Source organism: Erpetoichthys calabaricus, chromosome 13 (assembly GCF_900747795.2).
Source record: "Erpetoichthys calabaricus chromosome 13, fErpCal1.3, whole genome shotgun sequence".
NCBI lineage: Eukaryota > Metazoa > Chordata > Cladistia > Polypteriformes > Polypteridae > Erpetoichthys > Erpetoichthys calabaricus.
The window spans coordinates 75,314,783-75,328,746 of record NC_041406.2 but is presented as its reverse complement, the minus strand read 5'-3'; the positions used below and the strand labels follow the sequence as shown (position 1 = coordinate 75,328,746).

The 13,964-nt window shown below is 38.2% G+C and overlaps 1 protein-coding gene across 10 annotated transcripts in view; it reads right to left on the bottom strand.

Annotated features, from left to right (window-relative positions):
* adam22 (ADAM metallopeptidase domain 22) overlaps positions 1 to 13,964 on the bottom strand; it is a 442,867-nt gene that overhangs the window by 223,940 nt on the left and 204,963 nt on the right. For all 10 annotated transcript variants that reach the window (XM_051935483.1, XM_051935485.1, XM_028817137.2 and 7 more), the window contains exon 5: positions 8,299 to 8,381. In XM_051935483.1, coding sequence (XP_051791443.1) covers positions 8,299 to 8,381 — 83 coding nt within the window. The remainder of the gene's footprint in view (positions 1 to 8,298; positions 8,382 to 13,964) is intronic.

Here is a 13,964-nt window from a genome sequence, read left to right as displayed (position 1 = left end):
GTAAAAAAGACGTCTTCAAGTGGCCTTTCTGCATTAAGAGTCAGTGGGCCACAGCTCTATCAGATGCTGTACAAGATAAGTAATAAGCATCCTTCAATAACTTAACATATCATTAATTAAGAGTTTATAACAACCCTCAGCTTTATATTCTTAAGCATTTTTTTTCCAGTTTTCTATAATATGCTCAATGTAATTAGTTATCTAGAAGAATATTTGTTTTTGTAATATGTGAAATTGTCTTTGTTCTGAATGCTGCAAGCCTGTTTTCAGTTAAGAAGTTGATCAATTAGCCCTGCAGTGTTCTCTACCAACCAGTTGGGTGTGTGTGCACATATGCAACATGAACTTTCCAGTTTAGTGATGGGGCTTGAGGGTCGTCCAGTATTAAAATGGGGACCACCTGTTGCTGTTTTGTTTTTTTTATTTGCATGCTTGCTCTTCTGGTTCAAGCATATCCAAGTACATGCCAGTAAAACGGTAAAAGGGTCCAGTACCATTTGCTCCCTTAAAGATAGCCACAGTAACTAAGGAGATCAATATGAGGAATGCATTATCTACAACACCTTACACGGTATCTTGATTTTTACCCACTGCTCAGGAAGACTGCGGCATATCTGAAAAAGGAATGCCCAAGTGTGTTCCTTCCACATGAAGGTTTGCATGTTCTCCCCATGTCTGCGTGGGTTTCCTCCGGGTGCTCCAGTTTCCTCCCACAGTCCAAAGACATGCAGGTTAGGTGCATTGGTGATCCTAAATTGTCCCTAGTGTGTGATTGGGGCGTGTGTGCCCTGTGGTGGGCTGGGGCCCTGCCTGGGGATTTGTTCCTGCCTTGTACCCTGTGTTGGCTGGGATTGGCTCCAGCAGACTCCCATGACCCTGTAGTTAGGATATAGCAGGTTGGATAATGACTGACTGACTGACAATCACTTTGACAAAGATTCCACCTCTCAAGCTATTCTTTATTTCTGGTGAAACATATTTTTTTAGCACTTAGATGAATAAGCTGTCATTTTACCATCGATATGCATGATTCGGAAGACAACTAAACATTTTGCCTCATTGCTAAATCTTATCTGTATGAGTCAGAATATAGAGATAAGGAGCAGCAGCAGATTATAGATGAGGGAAAAATGGAAAATGGACAGAAATGGAGAGTCAGAAACACGAAGAGTTATAGCTTGATGCTGTGACCAGGCTCAGAACAGTGGCCTAATGGTGGTGCACATTTTGAAAATGTAAAATAGTTTACTGCTAATGCTCCAAGTCACAGATTAGAGTCTGTATTTTTGTCTTCAGTTTGCCTTTACCAAGACAAAGATTTGAATATCATAAAGTGGAAATGTGGTAAAGCGGGACCACGGCTCAAAGAGTGGCTGTTTTAATTAATAATGAATTAATGAAAGTGCTCTTGCTGGGGAGTAGAAGGAGGTGCGAGCGGTCTGCCGAAGATGGCAGAGGTTAAAAGACGGGAGAAGAAGCAGGCAGGAGAAAGAGACAGGAAACAAGCTGGTGAACAGAGTGGAAGCAGGCGGATGGGAATAGAGCCCCAAGGAGGAGTGAGTGGCCATTGCTCAGGATGGGGCTGTGGGTTGCTCCTGTTGAGCATCTTTACAGGAGCAACCATTATGCTCTGGGGGTGCTCTCGCTAGGAGGAACCTTTGAGATGGCAGCAGTGGGAGTACAGAGCACCTGCGCCAGGTGGAGCCTGGATTGGCAGTGGTTCAGGTGGAGCAGGGCTCAGGGTTGCCCGCGGATGCCATGGGATTGGTGGCGGGGACATGGGCCAGATGAGATGGGAGTGTGCTCCTGCTGGTTGACATCTCTCTGGGTTGTGAGGTCAGGATAGGATAAGCCAGAGGGGTGTCAGTTTTAAGGGAGGGCACCAGCGCTTACGGATTTTAAAATGAGTTTCCTGCACTGTGTTGTTTTTAACCTCGTTTTTAACTGACTTTTTTCTATTTATTGATTTTAACCTCCACATGAACACTTTTTTTTATGGATTATTTATTTATTGAACTCTTTTGAAAACTGCACTTTGGGACACTATTTGGATTTGTTTTTTTTTTTTAAATAAAAGCACTTGTACTTTTCACCATCCCTTTGCTTGGTGTGTTTTGTCCTCATCTGCCACGCTCATCTCAGTTACGGTACTGACAGTGTCAGGTACAAGAGGCTCCCAAAAGTGAAAAGGGAGCAAGAAGCCGACCCACACCATCATAGGCAATTCTATTTTCCATCCATCGATTATCCAACCCGCTATATCCTAACTACAGGGTCACAGGGATCTGCTGGAGCCAATCCCAGCCAACACAGGGCACAAGGCAGGAAACAAACCCTGGGCAGGGTGCAAGCCCACCGCAGGGCAATTCTATTTTTTCATTTTAATTACACTTTACAGGTAGGCACACTTTCAAACTGTCTTAGCTGAAAACTCAAATTCATGTGATTTATTTTGTGACATTTTACTCCATTGCTTCTGATTTGCACTGACATTAACATAGCACACTGAGTGACAAGTTACCCCAATGTAGATCTATTCGGTACAGATTGTCTTTTGTAATTTTATTAATTGTTCCCTTTACAGTCATATGAAAAAGTTTGGGAACCCCTCTCAGCCTGCATAATAATTTACTTTCAACAAAAAAGATAACAGTGGTGTATCTTTCATTTCCTAAGAACATCTGAGTACTGGGGTGTTTTCCGAACAAAGATTTTTAGTGAAGCAGTATTTAGTTGTATGAAATTAAATCAAATGTGAAAAACTGGCTGTGCAAAAATGTGGGTCCCTTTGTAATTTTGCTGATTTGAATGCATGTCACTGCTCAATACTGATTACTTACAACGCCAAATTGGTTGGATTAGCTCGTCAAACCTTGAACTTCATAGACAGGTCTGTCCAATCATGAGAAAAGGTATTTAAGGTGGTCAATTGCAAGTTGTGCTTCACTTTGACTCTCCTCTGAAGAGTGACAGCATGGGATCCTCAAAGCAACTCTCAAAAGATCTGAAAACAACGATTGTTCAGTATCATGGTTTAGGGCAAGGTTACAAAAAGCTATCTCAGAGGTTTAAACTGTCAGTTTCAACTTTAAGGAATGTAATTAGGAAATGGAAGGCCACAGGCACAGTTGCTGTTAAACTCAGGTCTGGCAGGCCAAGAAAAATATAAGAGTGGCATATGTGCAGGATTGTGAGAATGGTTACAGACAACCCACAGATCACCTCTTGCTGCAGATGGTGTATCTGTACATCAGCCTACAATTTAGCGCAATTTGCACAAAGAACATCTGTATGGCAGGGTGATGAGAAAGAAGCCCTTTCTGCACTCAGGCCACAAACAGTTGCTTGTTGTATGCAAACGCTCATTTAGACAAGCCAGATTCATTTTGGGACAAAGTGCTTTGGACTGAGGAGACAAAAATTGAGTTATTTGGTCATAACAAAAAGCGCTTTGCATGGCGGAAGAAAAACACCGCATTCCAAGAAAAACACCTGCTACCTACTGTCAAGTTTGGTGGAGGTTTCATCATGCTGTGGGGCTGTGTGGCTAGTTCAGGGACTGGGGCCCTTGTTAAAGTTGAGGGTCAGATGAATTCAACCCAATATAAACAAATTCTTCAGGATAATGTTCAAGCATCAGTCACAAAGTTGAAGTTACGCAGGGGTTGGATATTCCAACAAGACAATGACCCAAAACACAGTTCGAAATCTATAAAGGAATTCATGCAGAGAGAGGAGTACAATGTTCTGGAATGGCCGTCACAGTCCCCTGACTTGAATATCATCGAAAATCTATGGGATGATTTGAAGCAGGCTCTCCATGCTCGGCAGCCATCAAATTGAACTGAATTGGAGAGATTTTGTATGGAAGAATGGTCTAAAATACCTCCATCCAGAATCCAGACACTCGTCAAAGGCTATAGGAGGCGTCTAGAGGCTGTTATATTTGCAAAAGGAGGCTCAACTAAGTATTGATGTAATATCTCTGTTGGGGTGCCCAAATGTATGCACCTAATTTTGTTATGATGCATATTGCATATTTTCTGTTAATCCAATAAACTTAATGTCACTGCTGAAATACTACTGTTTCCATAAGGCATATCAAATATTAAAAGGAAGTTGCTACTTTGAAAGCTCAGCCAATGATAAACAAAAATCCAACGAATTAAGAGGGGTTCCCAAACTTTTTTCATATGACTGTATTTTATTGTCCAGGCCCTGAGGCAGCAAAGCATACTTAAACTGTGATGCTTTTTCCACCATGCTTTACAGCTAGGATGAGATTTTGGTGTTAGTGTACAGTACTTTTATTTCGCCAAACATACCATTGCATGTTTCTATAAAGAGCTCAGCTTTTGTCTCATTCATTCATTGAACCTGGTCACAGACGTGTTATGGAACATTCAGATGGATCTTCTAATGAGGAGATGTGCAGCAATGTTACATTTGAAGAACAGTGGTTTTCTTCAATTTGTTCCTCCATGAAATCCATTTTTGTTTAGTGTTTTTCTTATAGTGGACCCATGACAGAAATGTTAGCAATTTCAATAGATAATTGAGGTTATTTGCTTTTAGAATTGCATACTTTCCTCTTCCTGTGATTCTTGCAATATGTCAAATCTTTGTGATTACAGTAACAGTACTGAATCTGTGCACAGTTTCTCTTACTGTGGAGTGATGAATACCCAGGCGTTCAGAAACACTTTTTCCAGCTTTATGCAAAACCACAATCCCCGTTCTTCTAAGATTCTCAGAGATTTCATTTCATTGAGGTATGGTTCACATGATTGGATCTTTCTTGAGAAAGGCAGACTGTCAGGTACCAAACTTTGTGTGCCTTTTTCATAGGGCAAGGCACCTCCAATTAGACTGTGGAGAAGTCATTACCTAGATGTTCACATGCATCCTGTACTGTTATAAATCAAATCTAATCTAAACAATGTATTCATTTTTTACAGAAAGAAGCACAATAAATTGTGTGTTACGGGTGTAAACAGATTATGTTATTCTAGTATGGTGAAATGCTGTAGATCTGGAAACATTTTTATGAGTATTAATGTAGTAATGTAGCTAATTTTGAAGGATTCACACACTTTTCATTGCAATTGTATACTGGTGTTCAGGCCTGTGCTATTGGTTTGTGTATAAGCTCTTTATGTTTGTTGTGTTGGTTGAGTGTGTGATCCTGAAGCATGTAGGACTGGACATTATACAAACTTCAAGCTGACCTGCTCATAGTCAAAGATTTCTGATAACATCAGCATGAAAAACAGAAACACTACAAACATTTTACAGCATATGAAAGATATGGTTGCAGATTTCTACTCTGGTAGGTGGCAGGAGCAACTGTGGAATTATACGGTGTCATGCAACAGATGTCACATGTATGGCTTAAGTACCTACACTATGAAACTGCAAAGGGGCGAGAATGGCATGATCATGGATGAACTTGTACTGTATGTAAAAAAAAAAAGGTTACAATACACTTGGAAAGTCAGTTTTAAATGTAAACCAGGAAAAATGTATCATTATTACATTACTTTCGTCTTCTTTTTAAAATGTTTAGTTTGATTTTATGAGCAGGTAATAAAATGAATGATACTGAAAGATCATAGGTACATACATGAAAATATTTTATTTTGTATATTAGACTTGGTAATTTAAACATTACTGACATGAAATGAGTATCGATTAAATCTCAACAGAGTAACATCCCAGTAGGCCAAATTAGAGCTGCTATAGAACTTCACTGCACATCACTGAACAGTAAAAAGTTGGTAGCAAGAGAAAACCCACACAAACTTGGACGTTACCTGTAAACTCCATACAGAAGGTGCTTTGACCAGGAATTTCTGCCCAAACATTCAATGATAAATCCTCACTTTATATGTCACCATTCACAGTGTTCCTGTGTAAAAGTCTTATCTTTTTATTTATCATCCCTTTCTCCGTACAAATCAACTGTCAATGTATTATTATAAACAGTAGCTTTGTTAATTGTGTAAAAATATTATGCACTCTTCAAGTTTGCTTAAAGTAATATAATTTTATATGAGAATTATGCAATTTAATAATCCTGTTGGGTGATGCCTAGATTAACCATTTTTTAAATTACATTTAATCAATCCATGTTAAAATAGAAATAAATGTTTTAAAAGTGTGAATCTGAAAAAAGTTACATGCAGTAACAGTGTGCATCGTATCTTATTACATTTTGAATATTTTCCTTATATACATTTTTTGCAATTTAAAATGAAACAAAAAGCAAAACAAGAATAAGAAAGACCAAAGTCATTTTTTTTGCTGCCTTCTCTATGCCTTTCTGTTGTTTCAAGGAGCTGATTGAACTGCTGCTAACGTACCTATTGATCAGCTTTAATGTCACTAGATCAATGCCTCAGGGCTTGGTGTGAACAGGATATGCTGGTATGGAAGGTTTTTCCCTAATATTTCTCTTTTCATGTATAAGACTTACTTATGAACGCTTTGAGATCACTTCAGAATTTTTTATCCAGTGCCTCCTGACTTACTGGTACAAGAAAAACCCCAAATATATCATTCACCCTATCTTGATGTCTAGCTATGTAAGACACTGAATCCCTCTACTTTTGGCTGTAGATCTGAAAACCCCTCATTTTGTGCAGGAAATTGCAGCATTATGCTAAAGAAGTAAACCAATAGGTGTGTTCAGCAAAAATAAACAGGACTTGAATTTGTGAATGCCATATCAAGTGACCCCAGGGGTTCACCCCCTAATGGTATAGGGGTCAATGTTACTCCTTTTTATGAAACTTAAAAAAAAAAGTAATATAGGCATGTTGAGTGTTGTTTTATACTATTTCAAGGTTGTTGACCACGGATATGATAATTTGTTTGATGTATGAATCTTTAATGATAGTCCTCGCCCTCTAAAAGCCACTCCCAGAAGGTTAAAAATGACAAATTTCAAACATGAGCATGTGGGGTATTGTTTTAGACTATTTCAAGTTTAGTGATTATGAATACGATAATATTTTTTGACATTTAATTCTTTACTTGTGGTCCCAGCTCTCTATGGTCCTCTATCAGAAGGTGAAATATTACAAATTTCTACTACAATCAAGAATATTTTAACTTTAAACATTTATATTGAATCACACATTTTTGTTTATTATGTACTTCTGCCTCATGAAGTAAATCATTACATTTCTTATGAACACCCTGAATTAGCATGGCTTACACTAATTCAGACTTTTTAACTTTGCACTTACTTTACACTTTAATTTGACCAACAGGGCATACAAAATGCCGCTTACTGCTCTAAAGTCTCAATGGTTTGGAGGTAAAAAGAGAAAAATAACAGTTGTGTATGCTACAGCATGCAGGTTTCATAATAGCTTTCAAAATTAAAAGCTTTTAACAATTCCCTCCTCAGCTTACATATTTTGGATGTTCAATATAAGGCTTACACTTTAATTTGGGTCTTGCAAACTGATTATGCCAGAAATGATGTATTCATGTTATCATGGAAAACCAGCAAGACTGAAAATGCGGTACTGCTTTCAGAGTATTTAAGATTCACACAAAGAACCTGGCAAGGGATTTGATTAAATTTACATCCATCCATCTATTGTTGGACAGACTCAATCGATCTGAGGGTTGCAGGGATCAGGGCGTATTCCAACAGAACACCAGTATAGGCACCATTTTGTAGCAGGGCCTTCTCTCTCTCTCTCTCTCACACACACACACACACACACACACACACACACACGCACACACATACACACACACACACACACCATCAGTTTAAATTTAACCTAACATATTGTATGTCATTGAGATTCAGATGAAGAACTCATAAAGACAGGGAGAGGATGTGCAACACCACACAGACTGTGGACTGTGGAGCAGTGGGGCAGTAGTGCGGTGCAACCTGGATGCCCCTCTGATGCTCTCGTGATGTTCTTATTATCTTTATATTGATAAATACTAAAATGTTTGTAGAAGTGAGTAGGATATTTTTTTTACCACTCTGAAATTTTGATGGGTTTGCAAATTGTTTCCCTACATTTGTATAAATTTCAGCACTTTAAACTGCAAATTATATTCAGGATTATATGGTAAATTGACTGTTAGCTGTAATCATTTATCATTGTATAATATTGCACACACATTTTATTAGCTGTATGATATAGTTCAAAATCTTCATAATATGACAACCGATCATACTCCTTTTCATACATTTATTTAAAACAGACAATGAAATAACAAAAGAAAGGCTATAAGAAGTTCAGACTTAAAAAAAAGAAAACTCACCGAAGTCCATGACATGTGGAAATAGCCACAAAAGATTTTGGCATGTCCCGGATTTTGCCTTGATAATAACAGTGCTCACCACCCTATAAAAAAGCAAAAAAAGAAAAAATAATTTAACATGAAATTTAATTTGCATTAAGTCCAACTAAAGTGAGAGGTCTGCATATGAGCATTAAAAAATGATAAGGGCTACTTGCACAAAATTATAAATACACTCAACTGGCAACCACGATTGCTGCCTCTTGCAGAGTCCCAGTGCACGTCCTCTTCAGGGATGTCTGATGTCTTATTGAAGTTAGCGAGAAATGTTTAAGGAAAACCACATTTCTCTTCATACCCTAAATAAAACAGATCAAGGAAATGGACGGCCATTTTCAAGATCAAGAAATTAACTTTGGTTACCTGTTGAATTTCATATGAACTGCTACCAACCTATGATAAGTATTCTTAGATTAAGTGCTGTTCCATAAAGTTCTATAAATGTCCAGCTGGCCTGAGATATGGAGACATGATCTTCAAACCATACATTGACCATTCATGCTATGAATCAGAATGCAATGTCATCCTAGAATATTCCTCTACCATCAGAACAGAAATGTTTTAACACAGAATTAACATGATCAGGAAGATATACTTTATGCCATAACAGAGCTAGCAGAACCTCAGAAAAACAACCACACAGGTCCTCCTCCTGTTGAGGACTAGATGCAGACAATAAATAACGACTCAAATGGCCATATGCCTTTTTTTTCTCTCACAGCTTGTGTTTTTGTATCACTACACTCGTAAATGTGACTTTTTATTTGTAACACCTTCGCCACCCTCCATCTCTATGAAATACCTGAAGGACTTTTCTCAGTGAAACTACCGGATTCTGTATTAGTCTGATGTTTAAAGTCACATGATAATAGTATAATAATAATTCTTTGCATTTATATAGTGCTTTTTCTCACTACTCAAAGCACTTAGCAATTGCAGGTTAAGGGCCATGCTCAAGGGCCGAACAGAGCAGAGTCCCTTTTTGGCATTTTACGGGATTCAAACCGGCAACCTTCCGATTGCCAGTGCAGATCTCTAGCCTTTCTACATGCATGCTGAAGCCCGAAAGTGAGAGGGTTTGTGAAAGAGTAGTCGCTAGCTTATGGTGTCTTTCCTCCTGAATTCCATACCAGTGTCACTTTGGCCACTGTTGTTCACATAACATCAGCAAATTGACATGTCTTTGCTACTGAAGCCCCTACTAAATGTGTCCCAAAGCCAGCTTCCTCTTATAGTCACTGAGATATTGCTTTTGAGTCATGGCAACCAACATAGCAAAATACTAGGTGTGCTCCGAATATCTACTCTCTCTATATATAAAATCCTAAGCCTAAAAGTGCAATTTTATGTGATGTTTTTTGTCACGCTTTAAATCGGGCTTATTTTAAAACCCACATATATATGTTTGGTATCATTCTTTTCAGGATTTGTCGAACTTTAATGTGATGTTGTTAGATTTTCAGATTCTTATTCCATTATTAAATTATAAACTAAAATATGGACCTCAGTTTAACGGGAATACTCAAATATTTTATTCTCATTTCATGATTTTTACTCCGTGAAATAATAATTTATTTTTATTTTACATATTTATAGAATTGTGTGATTTTGACTCCAAAAAATTATATTTTTTCTTTTGTACACTTACAGATTTTACTAATATTCTGGCCGTAACTGGGGCTTGGGTGCCGAAGGCGCTGGGGGGGTTGTCCCCCTAGTTTACAAATAATCTTAATTGTGACTTGCTTAAATTATTTCAATGACCACCAGTGCTAACTGAAATTGAATCCCTCATTTCTTTATTTTGTTATTCATCTTTCCAAACTTTACTGCTAACAAATGTGCTAGAAGAGGATGTCTGCAACGTTATGCAAGTCACTTGATATCCTACAGTCCAGCTGTAGAGTAATTCTGTGAATTTGAATGGAGCCACAATCAATGTTATCTATCTAAAACCCCCTTGAGGAATAAGTGAATATTGAAAATGTCAAGAGGTCTTTATCTGGAGTCAAATGCATAAAAAACAAGGTGTAAAGAATAAAATAATTCACCATACAAAATGCATATTCATGTAATATTCTTTTGAGATCTAACAGCTCTTTACTGAGTGCAAGTGCAGAGACATTGTGAGCAATTCTCAGTTAAAATACCAGAATAGATTATACTATTTACTAAATGCAGAACTGGTGCAGATAAAAATTAAGATTTATAAAACACACCGAGAACAAGGAAGAAATTGATTAAACATAAATGAAAACCAACAATATCTCTCCATTAATTAATTGATGACCTATGGCCAGTTCACAACGGAGGAGATAAAAATTGTAAAAGAGAAAATCAAAAACAACATTTCCAAAATGCATTCATAGTTAAAATTAATACAAAACTCCTACACAGCTATGTTAATAAAAGACCTATTATAAAATAGTTCCACAGAAATGCCAAAACATCAAAAGGAAAACAGAACAGAGGCAGAGGCACAGTAGGCTCGACAAATTACTGCCAAATTCTGAAAAAACTTTATACTCTTCCTTGCAAAGAAAATGTGATTTACTTTTGGATAAGAGATCCCTTTTCAACTGTGTTATGGATTAAGATTTTTCCAACTGAGAAAAATAAGTCAACAAGCAAGCAATGTAACATAGGAAATCACTGTATATTTATTGTTGCTGAACATCTAGTAATCTCCTTCCAGCTGGTGTTACTCCAAAACAGTATATATACCATTAAAGAAGAGTTACAATAAGGCACTCCATTATTTTCAGCCAATCGTATTTGCTCAAACCCGACAGACCGGGATAAACAAGTGCAGGAGCTCAGACAAGATTTCATCAGACAAGGTTATACCCACAAAACAACAGACACTCAAATAAGAAGAGCTAATGCCATACCCAGAGACATCCCCCTTGTTGTCACCTACAACCCACATCCTGAAGCACTTCGAAAAATTGTAAAAGAACTTCAGCCAATGCTAAACAATGACCAAACACTGAAAAATGTATTTCCTGAACCTCTCCTCCTGGCATACAGACAACCACCAAACCTGCAGCAACTAATTTGGATGGTCTCCTAAGTGTTAGTCAAGGTTCAGGTCTGGTGCCGACGTGTGCTTTGCACAAACGCTAGAGGCTGTTGAGAGTTTTTGGTCTGTTCTGTGGTGTGAGATTTAAATAAACAAATACATTTTGCTATTAAAAACTCGGGTTTTGATTTCTACTAAGGAACCGTGTGGGAATTTTTAAAGCTTTTTTCCCTTTAGAAGGGTTTTTTGTTTTGCTTTTTTTTCGCCTAAACAAAAGCAAAAGTAGCTGGGTGTTTGGAGGTGCGCTTGGAAAAGTTACTTGTACTTGTACATGTGCTTGTTCTTGTTAACTGTATTTGAATTAGCATCGAGGAGGCAGGGTAGAAAACAGCAGTAACTGATATCGGCATTTGTAAGCAAATAACTGCGTCATCATAACAGCGATTCCTTAGTTTAAAGGAAAAGAAAAAAAAAGAAAAAGGCGCAGGTAAGCGGCCATCGGATCAGGCACAAGGGGCTGTAGAAGCAGATAAGGTAGTAAAGTTTTATTTATTTGTTTAATTTAGATTGAACAGTACTTAGCGGTCCACAGGTAGAACTGTTAAGCGGGTGACAGCTTAATTGTTCATTAATACGGGGAATACAAACAGTGCAAGTGGAGAACTTTTACAGTAAGTAAGAGGAGCGCAAAGTTAGGAGAAGAGAGAGAGGAAAGTAAAGTTAATCTCATACAAAGACAAATAGCAGGCTGCTGAGAGGGAGAACAGTACAGGAGCTTAAGGGGAAAAGGTGTAAAATATCTGTAGCAGATCATAGTGTTACCATTTAAGTTAAATTATTTAATTTTAAGAAAAAAAAAAGTTAAGGCAGTTTTACTAATCCCACATCAAATTTTAATAATGATGCCAGTGCAATGCAAGTCCTGTTGGATGTTGGACATTTTAGATGATGGTTTGGAAGAGCCAGTTGTCTATGAGGGCTACATCTGCAAGAGATGTCAATGTCAATTTATTTATATAGCACATTTAAAACAACATAGGAATGCTGTGGCCGAAGTGCTTTATAATAATAGAAGAAAAATAAACATACAATTAACATAAATAACATAAATAGAAATAAAATAAATAAAAATACATAATAAATAGAAGTAAGATTATAGAATCACAATGAAGAAACCATCAGTAGTATTACTGAAGGTCACAGAAAGCAAGTGAATAGAAATCAGTCTTTAATCTTGTTTTGAACAGTTGAATTGTAGACAACTCTTTTATGTAATGAGGTAAAGAGTTGCACAGGCCAGGAGCAGCAGCTGCAAAAGCCCTGTCCTCTTTAGTTTTACACTTGGTACGAGGGACAACAAGAGACAACTGACCAGAAGATCTAAGCACTCTGGATGGCTGGTGTAAAGCACACAATTCAGACAAATAGGCAGGAGCAAGCCCATGTAAAGATTTAAAAACTAGCAACAAGATTTTAAAATCAATTCAAAAACTGACAGGTAGCCAGTGTAAAGAAGCTAATATTGGAGAAACAGAATCAGACTTTCTTGCCCCAACCAGAAAGTGAGCGGCAGCATTCTGGACCAACGGTAACCTGCGTATCAAGGATTTGCTAATCCCAGAATACAGTGAGTTGCAGTAATCAAGGCGAGAAAAGTTAAAAGCATGAGTAGCTTTCTCAAGATCCCTAGAAGATAAAAAAGGCTTGATCTTACCTAAAAGACGAAGCTGGAAAAGCAACTCTTGACTACAGAATTAATCTGTTTCTCAAAAGAGAGGTTAGTGTCAAAAATAACACCAAGATTGCGGACTTGAGGTTTGCAAAAGACAGAGAAAGAGGCGAGAAGTCCAAGACCAATTTGGGCTTTAGCTGATGGACCCACTATAAGCAATTCTGTTTTATTTTGATTCAGATCAAAAAAATGATTAGCCATCCAGGATCTTAGTTCAAAAAGACAGTTGTGCAGTTGATTCATTGCAGAGTTGCAGACGGGAATATAAACCTGTGTATCATCAGCATAGCAGTGAAAAGAAAGAGATGCCAGCTGATCCAGCACCTCAAGTGCAGGGTCACTGAACTGGAGGAGGAGCTGGCTGACCTGCGTTGTAATTGAGAATTGGCGGACTTGGCCCAGGTGTCCTTTAGAGAGATAGTCTGCACCCCCAAGGTGGAGCAGGAGGAGATTCCAGACCAGACAGGTAGAAATAGGTGGGTGACGGTCACAAGGCATAAGGTAAAGGGTGCACACTGTCCGGGGGCATCAACCCCAGAATTAGAAGTGTCAAACCGTTATCATGTCCTTGTGGAGCTGGACAGTGTCTCTGATAATTCTAAGGTGGTAGGCAGGGATGAGGAGCCCCAACGTGCCACCTCAAAACCAGTTCCCAAAAAGAGAGAGGTAGTAATAGTTGGGGACTTAATCATTAGGGGGATTGAAGCGTAGGTGTGCTCCAGAGAGAGAGAGAAAGAGTCTCGCACGGTGTGTTGCCTTCCGGGAGCACAGGTGGGAGACCTCCCTGGAAGGGTGAATAGGCTCTTGGCCAGAGCTGGGGTGGATCCAGTTGTCATTGTCCATGTTGAAACAAATGCATAATGCAAATGCATA